Source organism: Leucoraja erinacea, chromosome 33, assembly GCF_028641065.1.
Source record: "Leucoraja erinacea ecotype New England chromosome 33, Leri_hhj_1, whole genome shotgun sequence".
NCBI lineage: Eukaryota > Metazoa > Chordata > Chondrichthyes > Rajiformes > Rajidae > Leucoraja > Leucoraja erinaceus.
This window is the reverse complement of record NC_073409.1, coordinates 17,643,491-17,669,519: the sequence shown is the minus strand read 5'-3', so window position 1 is coordinate 17,669,519 and position 26,029 is coordinate 17,643,491. Positions and strand designations below refer to the sequence as shown.

Below are 26,029 nucleotides of genomic sequence, written 5' to 3'. Positions count from 1 at the left end.
GACCTTATCTCCTCTGCCTGCACATGGTCTATATCGCTCCATTCCCCACTTTTCCATGTGCCCATCTAAAGGCATCTTAAATGCATCTCTTGTATCTGCCTCTAACATCCCTGGCAACGCATTCCAGGCACGGCCTCAGAATAAAAGGACGTACCTTTGGAATGGAGATGGAGGAATTTCTTTAATCAGAGGGTGGTGAATCTGTGGAATTCATTGGCGGTGGAGGCCAAGCTATTGGGGGATTTTGAAGGCACAGATTGATAGGTTTTTGATTAGTAAGGGAGTCAAAGGTTACAGGGAGAAGGCAGGAGAATGGGGGCGAGAGGGAAAAATAGATCGGCCATGATCGAATGGCAGAGCACACGCAATGAGCTGAATGGCCTAATTCTGCTGCTTTGTCATGATCTTATGAACAATAAACGGAGCAGGTTTAGGGGGGGGGGGGGGTTTACACCACACCAACAGTTTCACTAGCTTTTATTCCAGATTTGTTTAATTACTTTCACTTCCCACTGATGTTCAGGTGAAATTTAAACTGGCCCAGCCCCATAAATATCTGACCAGTATTTTAACCATTATGTACTTCACCAGTAATTTTACCCCTTTGCCACGCTTCTGCAGAAAGATAAAGACTGCAAGTTTTTTTGGACTGGCCCAGCTACAGGGATCAACATTCATCTTTCCCCCCCCGCCCCACCTCAAGCATTTTGTGTTTATCTTCAACGGCAGCTTAGTCGCCATTCTTACTTCTGCATTCTGCGGGATTTTCACCACAGACCAGGCTACAAATTTCGACGCATTTCAAAAGGTGTTGAGTTCCTGCGGGAAGTCTCGAGCGACACGATAGAACTATCAGTCTTGCTCACAACAGTCATTGCATGAAGCTCTTGGAAGGCAACATTTCTGTTTAAAAAGTCATGTTGGCATGCAGCTAAAATACAGATCCACAAGGCTGAAGTCCAAATCTTCTGCAAATTATAAAAGGGGCAACCTTATTGCCAGACCTGCTCCAGTATTTGTTCGGCAGATCATCAGACATTGATGCAGAATTAGGCCATTCAGCCCATCAAGTCTGCTCTGCCATTCAATCATGGCTGATCTATATTTCCCTCTCAACCCCATTCTCCTACCATCACCCCATATCCTTTGATACCCTTACTAATCAAAAAACTATCAATCTCTGCTTTCAAAATACCCAAAAGCTCATCACAAAAGGCAGGTCATTTATTCAATTCAAAATAAAATCTGTTTCTTTCCTAAGGATTTTGCAGTGCAAATTATTTCAATGGTATTTTCTGTCCCTTTAGAAGGAGAAACAGCTGCTTTAACTTTAGCATCATCTTGAGGGCTGTCATTGATTGCAAATCAGTAAACATAAAAGTGACTGCAGATGTTCAAATTTTGCTTTCCTCCAAACCCCCCCCCCATTCTTGATAACCACAACGTCTAGAAACACAGGAAACTCTAAGATGATCAACGTATAAATTAAGATGGACGTTGATAATGCAACAAAAAAATAAATCCCTGTGCTTCACAAAATGCTTCCAAACACATGAAATTCACCGAGACGAAACCCACCAAGATGCAGGACAGAACACCACAGGAGATCCTTCTTCCCTGTGGCTATCAATCCGTACAACTCCTCCCCCTTCGGTCGTGGGGTAGACTGAGACCGACCCTCCCTCCCTCCCCCCCCCCCCCAATCTTTGCACATCCCCAATCTTTTCAAATCAACACTTTAATTTCATGTTTCATGGATTTTGGGTTGGGTTTTTTTAGTTGGCAGCTCAATTTCCCTCCAGGGATAAATAAAGTTGATCGTATCGAGACTGCATTTGGTTAAATATCAAGTACTTGACTCATCCTTCACCCACCTCCATATCCTACTCAGAGTGACACGAGGCAATGTGGAACCAATGAGGACGATGCATCATCTCTTCAGCTCGGGGGACAGCACAAGGGAGTTGCTACATTCTCCATGACCAAGTTAACTTTCCCCAGTTACTTCCGTTTCTTCCCACATCCCAGATTGATAGATCCCAAATTGATGGAAGAATTACAGTCAAGGGACTGTTTAATTGGTCTATATACTAACAAAGGAACAATCAGTTTCTTACTTGCAACAGCATAAGTAATTTTGCCACTGTAAATTGACCCTAGAGTTCAGCTATAGGAATAATGTCTTTTAAAACAAGACAAAATGCTGGAGTAACCCAGCAGGTTAGGCAACATCTCTGGAGAATACGGATTAATATTTTAGGTCGGGACCCTTCTTCAGAAGAAGTCAGAAGAAGGGTTTCGGCCCAAAACGTTGCCCGTTTCCTTCGCTCCATAGATGCTGCTGCACCCGCTGAGTTTCTCCAGCACTTTTGTCCACCTTCGATTTTCCAGCATCTGCAGTTCTTTCTTCAACCCTTCTTCAGAACGCCACCTATCCATGTTCTCCAGAGATGCTGCCTGCACTGCTGGAGTATGGGCAGCACGGTGGCAGATCGGTGGAGTTGCTGCCTTACGGCAACGCCACAGACCCGGGTTCAATCTTAACCATGGGTGCTGCCTGCGCAGAATTTGTATGTTCCCCCTGTGACCGTGTGTATTCCCCGGGTGCTCCAGTCTCCTCCCACACTCCAAAAACGTACGAGTTTCTCCAGCTTTTTTGTAGGTTAATTGGCTTTGGTAGAAATTGTCCCTAGTGTGTGGACTAGTTGGCTGTAGGGCCTGGTTCCACGCTGTATCTCTAAACTAAACACTTTTTTTGTAAACCAGCATCCATAGTTCCTTGTTTCCAGGATCAGTGTAACCGAGTGCTTAGTAGTTAGCATGGATCTGGCAGGCCAAAGGCCAGTTTTGGAGCTGTAAAATTCTATGAAATGTCCATCAGGTTAAAGGTAACTTTAGCTGATAACTTTTATGCATATTGATTGCCTCTTCTGGGATGGCCCAAGGTGAAAGAGATGTTTCTGATCATTGTATTAGCCTTGCTGAAAATGGCATTAATTTAGTGGTGCCTCACTAAATTAGTATTGAACGAGCTTGGTGAAATTGGTAGATTGGTTTTGAGAGGTGGAGGAATAGATACGTTTTGCGTGGTAACCAGAGTTGAAAGACGTAGCCAGCTAAAAACACAGTCGGCAAATTTGGGCGAAAGACAATTGGGAATGGGTGGAAATCACAGAATTATAGCGACGGAAGAGATCGCAGGAGGGAAGTAAAGACCACAGAGTAAAATAAAATAAAGAAGAATAAATGCCAGACAACCTACATTAAAAATTACAAGGGCAGCTGGTGAGCAAGGATTGGCTAATGGAACCATGAAAATGATGGAATGACAATCACAGGCGGCATGGTGGCTCAGCAGGAGCGTTACAGCGATGAAACCCAGGTTCGATCCCGACTCTGGCTGCTTGTCTGTACGGAGTTTGTACGTTCTTCCATGGGTTTCCTTTGGGTGTTCCGGTTCCCTCCCACATTCCAAAGACGTACAAGTTTGTAGGCTAATTGGCTTGGTATAATTGTAATTTGTCCCTAGTGTGTGTATGGGATATTCTTAATGTGCGGGGATCGCTGGTCAGTGCAGACTCGGTGGGACGAAGGGCCTGTTTCCGTGCTGTAAACTATTGTGCGCTGTTAATTTTCAGCTCTTTCATTTTGCATGTGTTCAGGCCTCTATTCCCCCAAAATAGAAATCCCATCACCGTCACAGGGCCTTGAATGCCTCAGTCGAAAAAAGGTACTGTGAGGCAATATTAATATAAATATTAATGCTGGTTACTCTGACAGCAGTGAGGAAGGAGCACTGATGAACAGGGTTGGCTGCAAGTAACAATACAGGAAGCAACGTTTAACAAACACACCAAGAAAGCTAGCTTGGGCATGGAATTTTACTTGAAAAGTCCTTCCTTCCTTATCTTTATTTCAAAAGAATTGCTATTTAATAAAAACAAATTAGTGTCAGCCACAATGGAACATTATTTGCCTCAGTATAATTAAAGTGCAAGATAATAACATAATTTTGTCCCCAAACACCATCTGAAGAGGGGTCCCAACCAAAAATATCACCTGTCCCATGTTCTCCAGGGATTTCTCCAGCGATATTGCCCACTAAGTTACTCCAGCTGCATGACCCGTTGAGTTACTCCTGCACATTGCATCTTTTTTGGTAAATCAGTGTCTGCAGTTCCATGTGTCTACCTACTACCCACACCTCTTGTGGAACGGCATGTTAAAGAAAGAGGAGCAACAAGTCCAAGCAAGACTGCTTCGCTGTATCAAAGAATATTTAAACTAAAGCCACCCCAATAAAGGGTGCCTACCCAAGCAGTAACTAGCTTCAAAGGTGAAGAGGCAAGAAATAGTTTAAAACGTGGTAAAATTTGGCAATTATGATCGGCAATTAATATTCTTCAAAAGATTACTTATTAATTAGACTACAGTTTGTCAGATGATTAATTTGGGGCCCTCTCCCATGGAAGCCGTTAAAAATGATTCACACACTGTAGGTGAACGGAAGAGAACAGTGATCCTAACAGTTGTCCTGAAGAATCATTACACCAAGGAACACATCTGGATGCATTTGTTCTCATCCGTATAAAGCATATTTTTAGAAGTATCAAAAGCTTTGGTTCTAATGTCGGAGCAGAGCTAACCACAGCCATGAGGCATAAATGAAACTGGTTTCTCCCCTCTCTTCCCCCCCCCCCCCCCCCCTCCCTCCCCCCCCCCCCCCCACCCCCCACGTTTTTCTTGTAATTAATAAAAAGCAGAAATGCTTTCGGAATAAATTCCTTGAAGATATAAAGCATAGAGATCGATAAGCAAGGATCACGTCCGTCCTTGAAGGAATTAAACACCCGACTTTAGATATTAATTTGAAAATAATAAAATTCAAGAAAGCTTCATAAAATGCCACAAAAGCATGTTGTGAAGGAAAATAGCTGATTAATCCCGGTGATTCTGCTTGCCGTGATGCAAGGCTATCGAGAATTCTCAGCTAAATACAGCGGCTGGCTTGACAAGGGAGGCTTTGAGAGGCAGTGCTGACGTCAGTGAAGGCGAGAGCTGTGAGCAGCTCTGCTGCAGGCACTCCTGTTACTACGCTGAGCACCAATCAGTTTCCAGAGCACAACCTTTGAACTCAGCTACATCACCACCAGCTTCCTGTACTTCCTAACTACACTATGCAATGCAGTATGTCTGTCTAGTTATGCAGCGTAAAGCAGAGCCATTTTGTCTCTCTGAAGTTGACTGCTGCCTACTAAAAGCATTCAAAAAGACAGCTTTATTCTGCCTTTATACCACACACCCCTGCCTTCAACTTCCACACAACAGTCAAATGCATGCAGACAAGGTCCCAGCTAGCCATACAAGTTAATTTATTAGGAGAAAACAGGCAGAAACCCCTTGAAGAAATGTTAAAAACATGCTCCTGATAAGTGATTTCTACCTTCATAAAATGGCTGCCAAGTAAACTGACAAGATCCCAATGCAAAAACATGAAAGCACAACTATTCTGGAACAAAGAATACCTATCCCCAACCAAAGACTGCTCAAACAGAATGCATTTCCATACTGACAATGAAATAACTCGCTGTATAATAATACTCTTACCACTTCTATCTAAATAAGTCTCCCCAAAACAACATTATTTCAGAGACAAACAAAATTAAACATTCCATTATTGCTCCATAAACTCAATATATATACCCTACCATAGGGAAGCAAGATTCAATTCCATTTACAGCTGGAATCGGTGCAAGGAAAACTGCTATTCTTTTGGCAAGAAATATTTTATTCCTGCCTACGTATACATATCTTTCTGTTTTAATTCTCAACCCATTGCCGGGCAGTTATTTGTGGTGAAAAGGTGCTTCTGCCAAACAGATCGACTGCAAAGAAATAGGTAATCATGCTTCATCTTCATCACCAAATCACTTGAATTCAATTCAAATTCAACATTTAGCCATATCACTCATGCACCCAGTATCAAAACACAATATATGCCACATATGCACGCAAAGCCTCTATTTCTGAACCATCCAAATCATGCAACAATGATTGCAAAAAGCATAGTGCCACTGAATACTGTCAGAATAAGAAAATTGAAGTAGGAAAAAACCAAAACAGCAGATAATTCACAAAACATACATATAAAAGAGAAGGCAATGAAATCTCAAACAATTAAGTGAATTAAGTAATCATGGTGATGATAAAAAATATGTTGCTATTAAGCAAACCTCTAAGACATGAGTTAAACTTGCCCTTTGAAGGCAAGTGGCACACTTTCGGAAAACATCAATGATCTGGTTAACTTCTAAAGAGCCATGGGAATGGATAGGTTTAAGATCCCCATTATTTAATCGCCGTCGCATTCATTCATTGTACCTCGCCCAAGAGGTTGGGTGGAGTGGGATACGAGGGAATCTGGTGTTGGTGGGAGCCAATAATTTAAACCCCCTCCCCAACTCCACCCAAGTGATGTTTTTGTCACAGGTGGCAGCCCAAGAGCTTGGTGGGGCTTTTCTCTCAGCAGCTGTAAAGTGTGAAAATCATCAGTGGTGTTTATGGAGGGGTTATTCTTCTTTAACTGCACCAACCTTCTCCTTCTCCTTCCCCCTCCATACAACCTAACCAATGGGCAGGAGTTCCTTTCAATAGAAAATGTGCAGTCCCCAAACAAATTTGTATCCCCCTGTTGTCAGGAAATCTAGAAGTCAGCATCCATAATACAAGGTGATTTCCTCCATTTTTGCGTACTCAAATATCTTGCAATCTGATTAAGCAATCTCTACCATTAACAAATTAGGACATTCATGGTGAATCTACCAGCGCTTTCAACGTGCAAGCAATCTTCACAACCTTGTCCTTCTCAATTGTCATGACACAAACAAAGCTCCCTTCACCTCATTTTCCACAAGTTCAATGGCGTCGTGTAATGATGATCAAGCGTTTCTCCACTTACCACACATAGAAGAAAAAATATCCTTCATATTAAGTACTCTGAAGATAATGAAAGTGAGCTGGTTATGAAGACACTCATTGCAACTAGTCACCTGCCCCAATTAAAGGCAGTGCAACACAAACTAACTTTAAACTCATGAACCATCAACCTGTCGACAATTTCTTAAAAGGCTATGTAATGATGACACCAACGCCCGAGGTATGCAAGGTGATTTTATTTATATTTATTTTGAAACAAGCATCATCTGGAGGAATGCCTATATCGGCATCCGTTTTGAGGTGAGGAATTTGGCAGATACAGGAAAGCTGCATATTGGTGAAGGTCAACTTTGGAATGCCAATACTTTGCCTCAATGGAAAACACAGATGTTCCATTCCAAATATTGCACCACCATGGACAAGGATCTTCCCTTCTCTGGAGCACAGCTGGAAGGAATCAATGTCTGCTTGCAGTTAATGACTTATTTGAGAATATTTGAAGATAGAATGTCCTGGAGGGAACTCAATCATCCAGGTCTATGGATGGCCTGTTTCAATGGCCAATTTCCGTATTGCTGGAAAGTTTTTACAACGGCAAAACTAAAGGATTCTCTTTCCATCAAAAAGCTGTTCCTCCCACCCCAAAGTAGAGATGACCAAGATGGATGGACACCAATCTTTCAGGCAAGCTCAGAGGTCATCCAGAAATCCACATAAGGAATTACAATAAAGCCCATGTAAATAGGGGTATAGGGGGCAATCACTTGAAGGTCAATGGTGACAATGGTTCACGTCACCATGTGGACCATGGCAGTGGTCTTAGTAGGTCAAGAGTTCTATAGTGTTCCCAAGGGCAATCTTAGCATGGCAGTAATGGAAAATCAAACCTCAGATGACCACCCAAGAGATCAGCCAAATTTGAAACCCAAAAATGGCCATGGTGGACATGTTTCACGTAAATACGCAAAAATAAACATGTATTCACACTTAAATTGAAAACACCGAAAGTTCAATTCAATATTAATTTCTTAACAAACTATTAAACAGTCCATCCTTTTGTAAATGATCTGTAGTCTCAATATACCTTGAGCGGGTGATGTGATGGCAGGTAGGAAAATCTTCAATGATTGTATTAGAAACAGTAAATAAATATCAGTTTAAAAAAATCCTTTAAAGGATGGTTAAATTAAAAAGTCTCAAATCAAAACTAAATGCAATTCAAATATTTCAATTGACAGTCACAGAAATTGTCAGATTAATTATTTTTGTTTTAAAGATACAAATTCACAACAAAATATTCTGTATCCAGGTTAACATCTTTCCTATTAAAACTACCACCTGTAGCCAGGTGTCTAGGAGGCAACAATATCCATTGACCTGTCAAAAGTTCAACAATTAATAAAAAGTTTTGTGATCTTTCAAAGTAAAGCTTCAATTTATTTGAGAAATTTATTTTATTTTTTGCAGTATGGATGCATCTACCACATGTCTTGAAAGAAACATACACAGATTATACATATAACATGAGGGGTATAAGATGATGTGAAGTAATTAAAACAATTAAAAAAGTTAAAAAGTTTTAAAAGGGGACATTCAAGACACTAAATTATTTTCCAGAAAGGCTAAAACCTTTTTAGTAGCACAGGGGCATGGATGCATGGTACAAGAAGCCCAAGTATATAGTATGTACCATATTATTTCAATTCAGCAGATAGGGATACCAGCATGGTAAACGTTTCACCAAATTGTGATAAAAATTTACAAAATACCCGAAGACATAAAGTGAAATGGTATGGTGGGGATAAAAATAGAGACCCAGAAGCAACTTTCCAACAGGGATTTCTTAATTTATCTATAAATATGAATTTTTTTTCATTCATGCAACTTTTTCTTGTATATTATTTACTACAATTTACTTCTATGGTTTACTATGGACACCAAATCCTCAAGTTCTCAAAGCCGTCTGCATTGTCAGTAAAATGGTGCATTGCAGCAACAGCAATCACAAGGTCATCTTACTCCAGCAACATGAACGGAAAGAATATATTCGGTGAAATAATATAAAATAAACGATAAAGGAGGATCGACGGCCTTGCAATGTATTTCCATTGCTGAATATAGGCCCAAATGGCATATCATAAGTTGGGGGAAACTGCGATCAAAAAAACAGGGTGGGGCTTTTAGGAATCTCAAGGTCATCGATTAAAGATTTGGTCGAAAGGATGAAAAATTGCTTGAGAGATCGAGGGGGGGTAAGCATAGATAGGAAGGTAAACAATGTTCAAACCCCCAAAATAACAGGGCATGGGAAGCTGGAGAGGGAGAGACACACACACGCACGCACATTGAGAGCTCCTACCTGGAAGCATTGCTGTGCTCAGAGCCGTCGTCTTCTGGGTCTTTGCCCTGGCTGGACATGGTGTTGGGGCCAGGGGAGTTTGGGGGCTCGGTTTTGTCCTGGGCTACACGTGGATGGGTAGCGAGGGAGCGCCGTGGAGCCCTGTCAAACTCGCGGCGAGCGAGCAAGTCCGCCGGATTCAGCAGCTGCCCGCTGCTCGACTTGCAAAACCCTGACGCAGCAGCCACATTGTTTAAGCACTCGATACCATTGTCGCACTCCGACAAGCTCTACACAAAAACAGCCCCGTTAAAAACACAGAAAAACAACAAACGAACAGGTACATTTCTCTAAAAGCCATGCCAAGAAATTGCCATGCCTGAAACTTAACGCATCAAATAAAAAGTCACCCCGAATCCACACAATTAATTTTAACTACGCAATCGCCGACTAACCTCCTTTATATTAAATATTTTATTCAAAATAAACATTTTGGCGAGTAAAATTACTGTAAACATACCTGTTCCATGTAGAGCTGGGCGCAAGCTAGTCCCCGCACCGTCGACTAAAAACTTAGCCAAATCGAAACCGATTCCTTTCTTTTTCTCAAAGCCTCCAAAAAGTCGAAGAGTTGGAAAAAATCATGTCTCGCTTCTTTTCCTTTTTGATCCCGGCTTTTTAAAAAAAAACATACACTGGGGGTGGAAAGGAAAAGCGCACAAAAGTCGCTCAAAAATGGAGGTGCGCCATGACTGCAAAGCTCAAAAACAACGACACCAGCTTGCCGGAAAAAGAGAGGAAAAAAAATCACAAACACACAGAGCCACAGAGGAGGAAAAAAAATAAGGGTGATTTAGAAAAATATATAAACACTTGGGGGTGCTGGGGTGTCTGTGCAATCCCAGGTCTGGGGTGACTCCTGCCTGGGAGATTTTTTTTTGCACAGAGAGGAGGCGCAGTCTGGCTTGCAGTGGTGGAAGTTGGTGAAAAGTTGCATTAGGTGTACTGGAAGTGCAGTGGATCTCACGCAACCACCGCCGCCGCCATGTAGCTTCTTCACACACAGGCGCCCGGGCTCCCTTTGATTGACAGCAACGACGCTGCGAAATAATTGCAACATTTTCCTCCCCTCCCTCCCCTGGACTCAGGTGGTGGACCAAGGCTTTAGACCCACCCCTTGCCCCACAGCAGAAACACACAGACCCATTGGGGGGGGGGGGGGGGGGGGGGGGGGGGGGGGGGGGGGGGGAGTTGTGAATGCATGCCTTTGGACCTGTTCTCACCCCCCTAAGGGAGACCCTTGCTCCAACCCCCCCCCCCCCCCCCCCCCCCCCCAACCCCAGTTGGGGTTCCCCCAAGGAAATCTCCTTTGTCGTTTCCCCCTCTATTCTTCCAACAATTAAAACACATCCATGGTTAGGGAGAGAAAAAATAGTTCCTCCCGTGGACGGAAATGGCTTTACAAGGATTATTTTCTTCATGAAGATAATATGGAGGGAGGAGGGAATGGAATTTAAACATAGGGGGAAGGGAGCTGCTTCAATTTAACTCGTGATCAAGTCACATGGAGTCCCTGTTCTCAAAGGATTGGCCATTTTTAATCAATGGTTAAGAATTCCATGTTTTACCATTGTGTTTACCCGAGAAATAATTTAGACTTTCTTCTGTTTTCTTACTGTCGCCATTTCCTCAAAAAGGTTCTTTTTTCTACTCTCCCGCCTCCAAAAATATTCCCATTAATATTTCCGAAAGTTTCAAAATCCCAATGATGCAGGATAAATGGGAGAGAATTGAAGCAAAGAATTCCAATCTGTTGTCCATTATTTAACACAGCAGACAGCCATTGGGTTTAAGTGCCAAAATAACCTTTATCCAACATGGTCACATATTTAAATCCAACACAATTAGAGTTTAACATGCAATGGCATGCTGAGTCCATTCTCGACATTTCTAATGTCAAGACAAATCTCCACAGAGTTAGATTTAGCTCTTAGGGGTAAAAGAATCAAGAGATATGGGGGGGGAAAGTAGGAACGGGATACTGGTTTTGGATGATCAGCCATACTCGAAGGGCCAAATGGCCTACTTCTGCACCTATTTTCTATGTTTCTATGTAATCATGGTGTAAATTGTCCTGTTGGCATAGAACAACTGCCCATGTCAACTGAGGATGCACCTCAAATCTGGTACATCTTGAAGAATTAGAAGACATGTAAGGCATCTCTTAAGTCATGTAAAGACTATCCTCCTACCAATTGTATAGCAGATGGAAACCAAGCATGGACAATGAGAACTATGACCGAGGGAAAAGGCATGAAAAGGAAGCTCTCACCATGGGCACCATGGGTATCTCAACATATGTTTCCATTTGCTGAGGTAAACAAAAATGTTGGAGAAACTCAGCGGGTGCAGCAGCATCTATGGAGCGAAGGAAATAGGCAACGTTTCGGGCCGAAACCCTGAAGGAAATAGGCAACGTTTCGGGCCGAAACCCTTCTTCAGGGGAGCGGGGAGAAGAAAGGAAAAAGGAAGAGGAGCCCGAGGGCTGAGGAAGAGCTGAGAAGGGGAGGAGACAGCAAGGGCTACCGGAAATTGGAGAATTCAATGTTTATGCCGCTAGGGTGTGACTGCCCAAGGTGTTTGTTTCCCTTTGCTGATCTGATTTAGGATTTCTCAATTTTTGCTCATTCTTCCAACATTGGCAAGTTTCTGTCAATTTGATTTCCATTAAAAAAAAGTGGTTTAGCAGAAGAATTTGATAGCATACGAAAATTCCAACCAATACTTGGTCTGCCCAATATTCAATGAAGATAATCAATGTGGTCACTTGCATTTGCAAAGTTGGATCTTTTGGAAGGGATCAACAAAGATGATTTATCTTTTCACTTCATTGGTTCTATGGAATTCCCACAGACAGCTCCTCATTATGTTCACAGAAGCCATATTCTCTGAGGAATTTTCTATGGAAGCACAAGTGAATATTCCAAAAATACCTTCAAGTCATCAAGATTCCCATTTTCCAATTTCTAAACAATTAATTATTCATGAACAGAAATTAAAAGGTGCAAATTAACAACTTTTTGAATGCTACCCAATTATAAATCACTCCAAGAAAGGCCATTCCAAAATATGATCGTGGAACATTAATGGACAACTTTCAGATTGATTTTAGGTAACAGTTTGAGCACCAAGTTGGTTGAAAAAAATCCAAGTAGAAACCACATTTTTCAACACAGTATTTTCCCAAATATCATAAATAATGTAGCTTAGGGTAGATACAGTTGGCAAATTTTTTCTTTGTTGCTTATTTAGAACATTTATAATTTTGCATGTACTAATTCCATTACATAAGCAAATCCAGAGAGCAAGTTTAAGTAGAAAATATTTTAATTTTCTCCCCATATACATTGTGCCACTCAAGGTTTGATACATCTTAAATTCAAGCCAAATTAATATAAAAGACCAGAAACACATTTCAAGATCCAATTGAGGTAAAGTCAAGCAACAAACCAAATTGATAAGACACATCTTCATCAAAAGGTTATAACATTAAATACAGTGCACTTTTAAATAATTCTCAGCCAAATTCATTGAAATCCATCATGTCAATAACAATTATACATTGCTTCGAGGTCAGTAGCAGGATTTAGCAACTTAATATTCCAATAAGTCACATGATTAATTCCTGTACACATTACATATTCCTGCATTGCAAGATTTAAACAAAAATTCACTTCATAGGCCAAACAATTGGGAATGCCCCGACGTTGTGAAACACTATATACAAGTGCAAGTATTTATTTTCAGGTATTAACACCCAGTAGCTTTATTGGGTTCTACCTTTTCCTTCCAATGGTGCTCATTGCATTCCCTTCCAAGAAAGAAGCAATTTTAACCTACTTCAACCCCAGATTTGTTTCACAAGGCAAGTACCATTCACCATAAACCATTCTCAAAACATTACCTACGGTGCAAGCTATTCACCCTCTTATGCCTGATCTGACATTGATTATTACCATGGCTGGTCTTGTACCACAGCTCATTTTCCTCACTAAACCCTAGATTATGTAATTCCTCCATCATTGAAAAATCTATTGAGCTCTCTTGAATATAATCAGCAACCAAGCTTCCACGGCTTCTTGGTAGTGAATTCCAAAATTAATTCAATTAATTTCATACACAACTTCCACAAAACTCAAGTTAACCTTGCAACCTCAACACTTATTCATAGACAATAACACTCAATTATCTTTAATCTTACAGCAACAGAATGGAGTTGCTCTCTTTGAAATAGTACAAATTCATAAAGATTAAATCAATTTAATAAAATCTTTGTTATACTTGGAGCAATACCATGATATATATGGGCCTTTTCAAGATGGAGGTGTATACTGTTTCATTAACTGGTGACACAATTTACTCTACAAACAGACTTTTTTTTAAAAATTAAAGAAAATCTATGAATAAATTGCTAAATCAGAACTCGAGCAGTTTCGAGTTCGAAGGGATACAAAATGCCACCCGGGTAAAAAAAAAAAGTTGTCACTCAAAATACCCGAATTCAAGAATATTAATTTCAATATTCTATCTCTTAGCAAACAATACTATTGTACTTCCATGCACAAGTTGCCAAGCATTCTACTCCAATGTTCAAAAGTGTATTCATATACACAGAAATATGAAAAAGGCTTCAGGCAACATGCAAATTCCAATGAAAAATGAATCTAGTCATCTTCCCCTGGAATGATCACAAACCCATAACCTCAAATGGATATTAAGTGGGGTCATTACAACAATTTCACATAATTTCCAAGTCGGCATATAGGATTTTTAGATTTAAGGAAAATTAGTATTGGTTCACATTTTGTACCCAACATTTGGCAGTACTCTGCTCAAAGTCAGAGATCCAAATAAAAACATGAATTGATCCAATTTAAGCTCAACTGAAAACTGACATTACAAGGACAAAAGCACTGAAGAACACTACAATCAGCCAGGAAGCCAGGTTGCTTGGCCAGATTGCTCCAATACATTTTTAACTTTGGTCAACAAGGATTTCATAAACTATTTCAATATTAGCACTTGCAAAGATACAGACTCATCGACTCAAGTCATTTCTATTAATAACACCACTGACAACCATGTTTCGTTGGAAGGGTGAGCAGGGAGTATGGAGCAGGAAGATACAACAAAATAACACCAGGCTTTCTAGGCTGTAAACAGGCAACTAACAGAAAAAGTCATTGGATATAGTGGATACTATCTGTACCAAAACAGGGATGAAACAGTTTTCATTTGTTGAGCTGAAAGTGCAACAACAAATTATTGGCTATTCAAATCCAATGGCTTTTCCTATACCACATGAAAAAACTAAAACATAATTTAATGCAAGGACACAATACACAACTAATTAATGTTGAAATAAAACAGTTTTATTTTCAAAGTTACACTGTACATCGTCAAAATAAATATTACAATTTAAATCATTCCATGTTGCATTTAATGGGGATTTTGTTAATTACAAATGGTAATTAAAGTATTGTTTTGTAACAACACACTGGGTAAAACCAGTCAATTTAATTCATTATAATATTCTTTTCCCTCAACGGGCTGCGATGTATCAATTATTCCACTGTTAGCAACACATTGTAAACAACGACAATCATTTCTTGATTCATGCGAGGACTTATTTCTTAGGCTACAGCTGCACAAGTCAAAGAATTCCAATAACTATCAGATCAGTCTATCATTTCCCAAGTGGCAAAGCATTCGATAGTCCACTTCCTTTATGTGCAAACAAGTCAAAGACAAGCCAGGCGCCATCTTGGTGCAATACTGGTGATCTCCACTTCTCAATATCTTCATTTGAAAGGTTTCTTTACAAGAAAGAGAAAATCTTGATGTTCATATGATATAGGCAATGCAATGAAAACACGTTCAAAACCATTATGACACCACAAAAAGTACCCTCCATAATGTCTGGGACAAAGACCCATTATTTAATTGTTTAAGAAGGAACTGCAGATGCTGGAGAATCGAAGGTACACAAAAAAGCTGGAGAAACTCAGCGGGTGCAGCAGCATTTGTGAAACTGATGAAGAAGGGTTTCGGCCCGAAAAGTTGCCAATTTCCTTCGCTCCTTAGATGCTGCTGCACCCGCTGAGTTTCTCCAGCTTTTTTGTGTACCCATTATTTAATTATTTGCCTCTGTACTCCACAATCTGAGATGTAAAAGAAAAAAAATAATCACATGTGGTTAAAGTGCACATTGTCAGATTTTAATAAAGGCCAATTTTGTACATTTTGGTTTCACCACGTAGAAATGACAGCAGTGTTTATACACAGTCCCCAATTTCAGGACACCATAATGTTTGGGACACAGCAAAGTCATGTAAATGAAAGTAGTCATGTTTAGTATTTTGTTGGCATATCCTTTGCATGCAATTGAAGCTGGCAATTGCATGCTTGAAGTCTGCTATTCATTGATATCACCAATTGCTGGGTGTCTTCTTTGGCGATGCTCTGCCAGGCCATCTTTAGCTTCGCCCTCGGGTTCCTCCTCCTCCCTTTTTCCTTCCTTCTCCCCCCCCCGCCCCCCATCAGTCTGAAGAAGGGTTTTGGCCCAAAACGTCGCCTATTTCCTTCGCTCCATAGATGCTGCTGCACCCGCTGAGTTTCTCCAACATTTATGTGTACCTTCGATCTTCCAGCATCTGCAGTTCCTTCTTGAACATCTTTAGCTTATGCTTGTTTTGTGGGGTAGTCCCCTTCAGTTTTCTCTTCAGCATATAAAAGGCATGCTCAATTGGGTTCAGATTGGGTGATTGACTTGGCCACTCAAGAATTGACCAATTTTAACTTTGAAAAACTCCTTTGTTGCTTTAGCAGTATGTTTGGGAACATTGTCTTGCTGTAGAATGAACTGCTGGCCAATGAGTTTTGAGGCATTTGTTTGAACTTGAGCAGATAGGATGTGTCTATATACTTCAGAATTCATTATGCTTCTACCATCAGCAGTTATATCATGAATGAAGATAAGTGAGCCAGTACCTTCAGCAGCCATACATGCCTAGGCCATAACACCCCCACCACCGTGTTTCACAGACGAGGTGGTATGCTTTGGATCTTGGGCAGTTCCTTCTCTCCTCCAGACTTCCACTCTGATATAATTTAATCTACGTCTCATCTGTCCACAAGACATTTTTCCAGAACTGTGGTTGCTCTTTTAAGTACTTCTTGCAAACTAATCTGGCCATCCTATTTTTGCAGTTAACCAGTGGTTTGCATCTTGCAGTGTAGCCTCTGTATTTCTGTTCATTAAGTCTTCTGCGGACAGTCATCATTGACAATTCCACTCCTGACTCTCGAAGAATGTTTCTGATCTGTCGGACAGGTGTTTGGGGATTTTTCTTTAATAGAGAGAACTCTTCTGTCATCAGCTGTGGAGGTCTTCCTTGCCTGCCAGTCCCTTAGCGATTAGTAAGCTCACCAGTGCTCTCTTTCTTCTTAATGATGTTCCAAACAGTTGATTTTGGTAAGCCTAAGGTTTGGTTAATGTCTCTAACAGTTTTGTTCTTGATTCTCGTCTCATAATGGCTTCTTTGACATTCATTGGTACAACTTTGGTCCTCATGTTGATAAACAGCAATAAAAGTTTCCAAAGGTGATGGAAAGACTGGAGGAAAGACTATTAAACACACCTGGACAAATGCGTGTGAAGCCATGTGTCCCAAACATTATGGTTCCCTGAAATCGGGGGCGGCTATATATAAACACAGCCAAAATTTCTACATGGTGAAACCAAAATGTATAAAAATGGCCTTTAATAAAATCTGACAATGTGCATTTTAGCCATATATGATTTTTCCCATTACAAATCTCAAATTGTGAAGTACCGAGGCAAATAACTAAATGATGGGTCTTTGTCCCAAACATTATGGAGGGCACTGTGGATGACACCACATTCCACATAAAGAACAAGTTCCATATTTTCTGGGTGGTACAGGACGTTATTTTATAATCTGATTGAGCTGAACTTTGTTTTTTGTTTGTAATTAACAGATCCAAAGAGTTATACGAATTACATTTTTTCCACAATCATCAAATAATCAAACATCTTACCTTTTATGGTACAGTTTGTCTTCCACATTTAAACTATTTCATACATATTAATATTCATACTTTAATAATATTTAAATTCATTACAGATTAACCAAGAATGAACTGAACACAGTAAACACTTCATAATCCATTGATCACATACCTTAACATCTTAACACATTATGGCAACCACAAACATCTATGCATTTGTTAACCAAATATGAATATATCTGGGGGGGGAAATCAGCACATTTGTGACCAGATCAATGGGATGCAAACAAGGTCATATCTGATATGAATTCCAGCTTATCTTAAACCAATTACTCCGTGGCAAATCAGAAATATGAACACAAGCAAAAAAGGTGGCATTTAAAAAAAAAGTGCCCTATTTTTCAGATTTACCTGCCCAGAAACTCATCCGCATCTGCGCAGAATGACAAAAACTAGATCTCATGATTTAATCAAATAATGGTGATTTGCATGCTTGTTAGACACAGTGAAAGGTGATTGATTGGTTCTACATCACCAAGTTAGATAAAACTATCTTGATTGAAATATTTATTGCAGTTGCAACATGATCTGCCAACAGCATGATCCAACATACTAACCAGAATAACATCCAGATATTGATACAATTTCACTGTATTACTGGTTACAAAGTGAATTTTAGTTGCATTTGGCAAACTTCCAAACACAATATTCAAGTTTTGTTTTGGAGGGGTGAAACAGGATGCAGCAAGCAAAAATTTTATTTTCATTCCAAACAGAAGCCAGCTGTTTTTCAGAATTCCGTCAAAGCTTCTTTAAAACCAGGGGTAAATAGAAATGGAAACAAAAACATAGCAAGCTCAATCAATCTTCAGTATACATTCTTGGGATCTTGGCTTCCCCTCACCAAAACCCATTGCGACTTGGATTTGGACTTCTATGGACAACATTGTTCTATAGAGTTTACACTGTTGCTTCAATGCACTAATCATCCTACTGGATATGACTGGAAAATACAGCATTTAATGTCCACTTTCAACTGTCCCAGTAATTAATAATTAAGACAATTAATAGTTGAACACATTAAATCTGGCATCATTTATAGGATGCAGCATACAACGATGGTACATTTAAATGCTTGTTATGGCACATCTGTAGAACGCACAACTTCTGCCGATGTGCCGTAGAAAGCATTTTATTGGGATGCATCACAGTATTGCTTGCGAATAGCTAAATCCAAGACCACAAGAAATTGCAGAGAATTGAGGACTCAGTCTAGACCATCACAAAAAACAACCTCCCTTCCATCGACTCCATCTGCACTTCACCTCAACAAGGCCACCATCAAGGATGAGTCTCAGCCGCCGTCACTCCCTCTTCTTCCCTCTCCCACCATCAAAAGGTACAGAATTGTAAAAACGCATACCTCCAGATTAAAGGACAGTTGCTTCCCAGCTATTATCAGACAACTGAACCATCCTATCACCAACTAGAGAACGATCCGAAGATACCATCTACCTCATTGGAGACCCTCAGACAATCTATAAATTTGACTTTGCCTTACTCTGAACACGATTCTCTTATCATGTATCTGTACACTATGGACATCTCAATTGCAATTATGTATTGTCTTTCCGCTGACTGGATAGCACGCAACAAAAAGCATTTCACTATACCCTTGGTACATGTGGCGGTAAACTAAATGTGAACCAAGTTTTACGATAGTCTAGTCACCTCATGCCATCGATGCTATTACAAACCTTAATCAAAACTAGATATTGTTCATACAAGCACAAATGGAAACAGTGGCAGGACATTTAAACTTGAAGGGTCTCGATCCAAAACATCACCCATTCCTTCTCCCCAGAGCTGCTGCCTGTCCTGCTGAGATACTCCAGCATTTGGTGTTTATCTTTCATTTAAACTTGAAGCCTGTTCCACCAATCAACATGATCCAGATCTATCTCCACGTATAGCTTGGCTCCTCTAGCCTAAAGAAAGCCTCCTTAAATAAATTTAATGATTTGGATTCAACTATCTTCAGTGGTAGAGAATTCCACAAGTTTAATCACATTCGTTGACAAGCTTTTCATCTTCATCGGCTCAAATCCTTACATTGCGAGCCCTGACCCTGGGCTACTTGGCCTTCAAGAGCATCCTTCCAGCAACTGATCTGGCCAGTGCTGTTAAAATGATGTAGGTGTCTACCATAGCCCCTCTCAGAATTCAAACTCTAGTGAATACAAGCCCAATTGAGCCACTCTCTTTTCATATCAGTCAAGCCTGCAGGTAAGAAGATCTAAACCATGCATAATTCTCAAGGCGCATCTCACCAAGGTACTGTACAATTTCAGCAAGATATCCCTTGCTTTATAATCTAATCTTCTTGCAATTTAGGCCTTCTTAATTACCTGCATACTGACTTTCAGTGACTGGTGCAGAAGGACATCCGGGTCTTGTTGCACCTCTCCCTTTTCCAATCGATCGATTCAGATAATATAATAATATACCTTCCTGGTATTACCAAAGTAGAAGAGCTCAAATGTATTTACATTAAACCACACCTGCTATGTATCTGCTCATGTCCTGAACATGTCCAAATCAACCTGGACTTCTCTACAATCACCCTCCTACCCAACTGCATAAAGCCTGCCAATTCAGATATATTACAATTCATCTGTTCATCCAAGATCAATAATGTTCGGTGAATACCTGGCACTGATCTCTGTGGCACCCCACTTGTTAGCTACCCACTCAAAGACCTAATTAGTCCCACTTTCGACTTTCAGTTATTAAACAACTTTCAGTAAATTGATACTGTGATATACATACGATCCTTCACAATTTCATCAATCCAAGTGCTGTAATTATTATTCACTAATTTTATGGCCACTTCTGACATTTGCTCCAATTAAAGGAATACATAGAGAACAATTTAACATGACTAATGGATCTTTAAACAAGTTGCGTGCAGTAAATCATGCGAGTGTGGACGCCTGGAGCAAGATACACAATGGCAGGCACAAGTGAAAAATTCCACTGTAGTCAAAGTGCCACGTCCCTTTTGAATCAATGTTAACTAAATTAACCCTTTTAACTTACAAGTTAGCACAGGTCACTGGGAGATTGCAAAAGAGAGTGTGGACATACTGAAGTAACCGCTATCTTCACTCTCGCTTTTGGAATGCACAACTAGGTTAACTCATTATTGCCAACACTACTGTCAGAGTAGCACTGTTGCTGCCTCAACAATTACTACTCACATACCAAGCATACACAGCTTCAATTGCCATTCCTCAACAATCAGCATTTTAAAATGTATAGAACTATATACTGCATCTGGAGTATGGAGTTGCTAACTTTGATCAAAAGATGGATAGTTACGTTGCAAAGAGTTTATTCCATAGCCTTTAGAATTCCACAAACTTAACCTTTCGTTCTGTGCTCTATGTATGCAAAAATCACAGAAAATCCCACTTTGTTCACGATGACCATTTAAAAAAAAGCTCAAGGTGAATCCCACATTTCACCTCTATATCTGCAGCGCGAGGTCACAGCAGTTTCCCCCAAGTATTTTCCGAGCTCCACATTAACACAAAAAATGTCCAGAACAACTCTCCTCCAGGACAACATTTTTCCTCAACTTTAATCCTAGGACTAACTACTAATCTATGTCACTAATTATTAACATTGCTGTTTAAAAAAAATAGTCCTTTCTGTTCAGTCTATTCAAGCCTCTCACGTTTTACGTACTTGATTAAATGCTCCCTCAACCTCTTTTGTTCCAAACAACTAGGGCTTGGCTATTTTTTCCCCCAACTCATTCTCTGGCAGCAGACAGGTAAATAGCTTCTGAATTCCCTTTGGAACCAATGCATTTTTTTCCCATAATACTACCAGAACCAAACCATTTTCCTTGCTATGCATGGTCCTTACTTGGGTTAGTTTCCATCACCTCTTTCTAGTCCTGAATGAGGAAGACCAACACGGTGAAGCCGAGCAACTCATCAAGGACTGACTATCTTTAGTCAAAGGGCAGTGAAGGCTGTGGAGGCCATCAATTGATATTTTTAAGACAGGGATTGATAGATTCTTAATTAATATGGGTTATAGGGAGAATGGGATTGAGAGGGAAAATGATTGAACGGCAGAATGGCCTTGATGGGCTGAATAGCCTAATTCTGCTCATCTCACTTATGACTAGGTGAATGAGCCAAATGGCATCACCTCCTCTATTAAATTCGGCAGATAGCACAGTTTTTCAGTAAACCATGTTTTCTTTACCATATACTTTCTTCTCATGGATCAAGAGAGCACTTGATTGAGGGAGAGGAAGTATTTTTAAAGAAAAAGGCTTTACAATGAAGAGGACAGTGCAATAGGCGACCGACCGGGTGGATATATTTTAGGAAATAAAGAACTGAGCAGGTAATAGCACCAATGAAGGATTAAAAAGAAAACACATTTGGGCTGGCTTTTGTGCTATGTTTGAGGTTAAAGCTGCAGAGTTACAATACAATATCATAGTTAAGAAGGCAAACTGGAAATAATGGGATGAACCCCATGGAGCTGAGAAAATATTAAATGTTTAACCATTTTATAATTACGACTTTGATAGAATAAAACGACTTTTACAGCGAATCAAAGGCAAATGGACACAATTTTGATAAAGGCAAAGGGTAACTGGTCAAATCAATTTTAGATGGATCACTGTAACAACACAAAGTGGTTTGATACAAGGAATTGAGACAAAGACCATTGTTCCTTCATAGGTAAAACCCGCAGAGAAAAATATAACAAAGAAAAAAACCGTCCCTGATGAGGGCATCCACTGTCAAACCAGTCAGTGCACATATTTGTAGTTCTATAGTCATAGACTATAATTAGAACCTAATGTGTTCACAGCAAAACAAAATGAACAACCCATTTGTACTTACAGCACATAAGTACAAAGGACTCTTTGAACAATGCCACATCAAATGAAACAGATGAATACCATTGCAAAAACACTAACTGGAAATCATGGGTCAAATTTCACACGTTTAATGGTTCACCAACTACTCTGTTCCAAGCTGAGCAATAATTTCCGTACGATAAGGTTTTAAAGCAAAAAAATAATTTTAATTATGAAAAACACCAAGGCAGCATTAACAGACATTAAAAAGCCATGTTTAGAAATATTGTCATGTGTGGAGAGGAGAAGAATTAGTTGATCTGGCAATTGGGCAGAATGGACAAAGATCTGAGACCTGCGTGAACAAACAAAGTGAAAGCAACGAACACGAGGTAGAAAATGAATAAACAGATCATAACAAGTAAAAGCAGCCAGAGCCCCTCAAGTCAATAAGATTACTGTCGTCCTGCTCGTTATCATCTTTCCCACAGCCAACAATGGGACCATAGTGGGCTCCACCTTTCCTTGATCATCCTTGCTGGCTTTGATTCATTCTTTTGCACATCTTTCATTCATTTGTTCTATGTACGTTTTCATATCTCTGATTTCCCTCTCCCGACACTCAGTCTGAAGGGTCTCGACCTATTCCTTTTCTCCAAAGATGCTGCCTGACCCGCTGAGTTACTCCATCTCTGTGTCTATCTTCAGTGTAAACCAGCATCTGCAGTTTCTTCCCACACAAGATCACAATTGACCTTGTATCCTATTCATTTCTTGTATCCCTCAATTCTTAGTCGGAAAAATTCGTAGCCTTAAAATATTCCGAATCCACAATCCTCCCATGAGGAGAATTAGGTAACAAAAAAACCTCACGTCATTGCCAATAGTCATTATCTAAAGAAAATAGCTTCCAGCAATCGCTCGCGGAATCGTGTATCTCATTCGTCTGTGGCCCATGGAGTCTTTGTTAATTATTCTCTCCTCATAAAACAAAATCTTACCTCAGAATTAATCTAGTCAATCAATATCAACATATCATACCAACTCTTGCAATCAATATCAACATATTATTTGCCTTCCAGATTGCTACTGTACCCGAATATTAATTGTTTTGCATTTCATGAACCAGCACACCAAGACCCTTCTGCACCTCTGAATCCTCAATTTGGTCACCCCCCCCCAATTCCAATGTTCAAATCAAACCTCACGTTTTCTATATTGAGCTCCATCCACCACTACCATGGCCATTAGCTTAATATGCACATTGCTGGATTTCCCAGCTTTCCTCACAGCAAACATCCCCCCCCTAGATTTACACCAATGGCCAATCTGAGTATAATTATTGTCACCTTTCTATCCAAGGTGTTAAAAACTGTGAATAACAGTGGGACCCAATCAGCAATATCTAGAAATGTGTAAAATACCCAATTATTCTCAATCTTTGTGTCCTTCAATCAATCCAAGATGAAGGAGAAAAGGGTTCAAAAATATAAACAAATGAGAGGTGCAGATGTTCCAGAGGTTTTGATGAATTTTGTTTTGTGGGGGACTTCCAGATGAACTCTGCTCATCCTGAGCTACCCTAGTTATAGGGATGGAAATATTTTCAGCTCACAGCCAATGCAACTCTGACCATTCAAAGATCCAACAATACCATTCCTGGCCCTTAAAAGCACTCCAATCTAGTCTGGAGATGGAGGCTTACTAAAGACACAAGTGCTGGAGAAACTCAGCGGGTGCGGCAGCATCTATGGAGCAAAGGAAATAGGCAACGTTTCGGGCTGAAACCCTTCTACATCCTATAACATCAACTATCTTTCCAAAATCAGAGTTCAGAGATATCTCTACAATGCCACAGTTCTTCAGTATTATCAAATGCTTTGGCTTTTGGACCTGGAGCAACTGTTTTGGGCGAACGTGTAAGATCCAGTGGTATTACAAGGTGATAAGAACCCCTACAGGTATCTTAATTAACAATACTATGTCAATCCACACCACCAGAATCAAATCTCAGGTCTTTGATTGCTACTCCCAATGACCTAACAATGTTTGACACATCTGCATTTAAACAGCATTACATTTCAAAGATAAAATGCACATAAAGCATCTAGATCCAAGGTTATAAATGTGTTTGCTTTGAAATCAGTTAAATATACAATTTAATGTAAAATATGAGGCTTGCATTAAAGAGCTACAAGAATGAACATGAAAACCCTGCTGGATTTGATCTTGGAGCAAAGCAAATGGCACCAAATGGCTGCCTCCCATGTCACATTTTACAGATGGTGTGGCAATAAGGAACTGCAGATGCTGGTTTACAAAAAAGACACAAAGTGCTTGAGTAACTCAACGGGTCAGACAGCATCTCTGGAGAACACGAAGAGGTGACGTTTCGGCACTTCTACAGATCATTGTGTTGAGACCCTTCAAGTTTGAAGAATTCTTGCCCCTTCTCTCTTCCAGCTTTCTTACCCTCATCCCCCAACCGGTCTGAAAAATGGTCCTGACCGATGTTCTCCAGAGTTGCTGCCTGACCCGCTGAGTACCCCTGCACTGTGTCATTTATGCCCCCCAAAGGTTGATATGTAAACTGTACTTAGACTTCTACCAATGCCATTTGCCAAGATATTTTGCAAGGTCAGCTACAGGGTCACAATCTCTTGATCTCCCCTTTGAGGAAATACACCTGGCAACATCATTAGATGATTTTCTTCAAATGCCTCCTCAAATGTAGACAAAATGCTGGGTTAACTCAGCAGGACAGGCAACATCTCTGAAGAGAGGGAATGGGTGACTTTTCGGGTCGAGATCCTTCTTCAGACCGAAATGTCCCCATTCCTTCTCTCCAGAGATGCCGCCTGTCCTGCTGAGTTACTCCAGCATTTTGTGTCTACCTGCGATTTAAACCAGCATCTGCAGTTTTTTCCTCAAATGTAGAACTCAGCAAAATAATCTGCAGAATACCAAGTTTTCACATATGCCAATGCATGTTAACATCAGGGGCTACAAGTTCAATTGTGTTATGTCTGGGGTTAGTCCTCCATTGCACAATAGGGCTAAGGAACATTATTTTAAATACAACTTGCACGATAGTCACACTTTAAATTTATCAAAAATGGGAACAGACCCTGGATTCATTATGCATATCAGCAAAAGATGGGTCATTTAAAGGTGCCAATTTTGGCCAAATGATGGTACATTTGCCTCAGAAGCAGAAGATTGCAAATTTTGGAATCATTCTTATATCCATGACAAATTACAAGAACAATTTGCATTGACGTGATACGTTTACCATAACAAAACGTTGCTATGCACAAAATATAACCATGTGCCAATGACGATGACACTAAAAAGACTCGTGTTGGAATAATTCAGGCCAGGCGGCATCTGGGAGAAGATGGATGGGTGACATTTTGGGTCGAGATCCTTCTTCAGACCCTTTTGTGTCGAGACCCATCTTCAGTTTCGAAGATGGATCTCGAACCTAAACGTCACCCATCTATGCCTTCCAGAGATGCTGCCCAAGCTGCTCAGTTACTCCAGCACTTTGTGTCCTTTTGGGTATTAACCGTCATCTGCAGTTCTGTTTCTACGTTGGGATAGATGATAAAAAGGTGTTGAAATGTCTTATAGAACAGAGCTCCAGAACCCAAGGGATTTCCAGAGGTGAGAGCCTTGATAGCCAAATTCAGAGGCACTCATCAGGGGGCAAGAAAAGTAAGGCTTTCTCAAGAGAAAAGTTGGTAGAATGCAAAGGTCTCAGACTGTGGGAT

General features: G+C 40.3%; 2 protein-coding genes across 8 annotated transcripts in view; both read right to left on the bottom strand.

The window, feature by feature from the left end:
- Window positions 1–10,434, bottom strand: part of chd2 (chromodomain helicase DNA binding protein 2) — a 121,511-nt gene extending 111,077 nt beyond the window's left edge. For 3 of the 7 annotated variants that reach the window (XM_055661479.1, XM_055661481.1, XM_055661482.1), the window contains exons 1-2: window positions 9,795–10,430; window positions 9,296–9,564 (exon numbers count right to left, since the gene is read on the bottom strand). In XM_055661479.1, the coding sequence (XP_055517454.1) occupies window positions 9,296–9,564; window positions 9,795–9,803 (278 nt within the window). In that variant the 5' untranslated portion in view covers window positions 9,804–10,430. Of the gene's footprint in view, window positions 1–9,295; window positions 9,565–9,794 lie in introns of all 7 variants that reach the window. The other 4 variants (XR_008726126.1, XR_008726125.1, XM_055661483.1 and 1 more) reach the window with 2 other exon arrangements.
- A 4,250-nt stretch (window positions 10,435–14,684) lies between these two features.
- The window catches only part of ctc1 (CTS telomere maintenance complex component 1), a 68,546-nt gene continuing 57,201 nt past the window's right edge, over window positions 14,685–26,029 (bottom strand). The window contains exon 24 of the mRNA XM_055661477.1: window positions 14,685–15,150. Coding sequence (XP_055517452.1) covers window positions 15,008–15,150 — 143 coding nt within the window. The 3' untranslated portion in view covers window positions 14,685–15,007. The remainder of the gene's footprint in view (window positions 15,151–26,029) is intronic.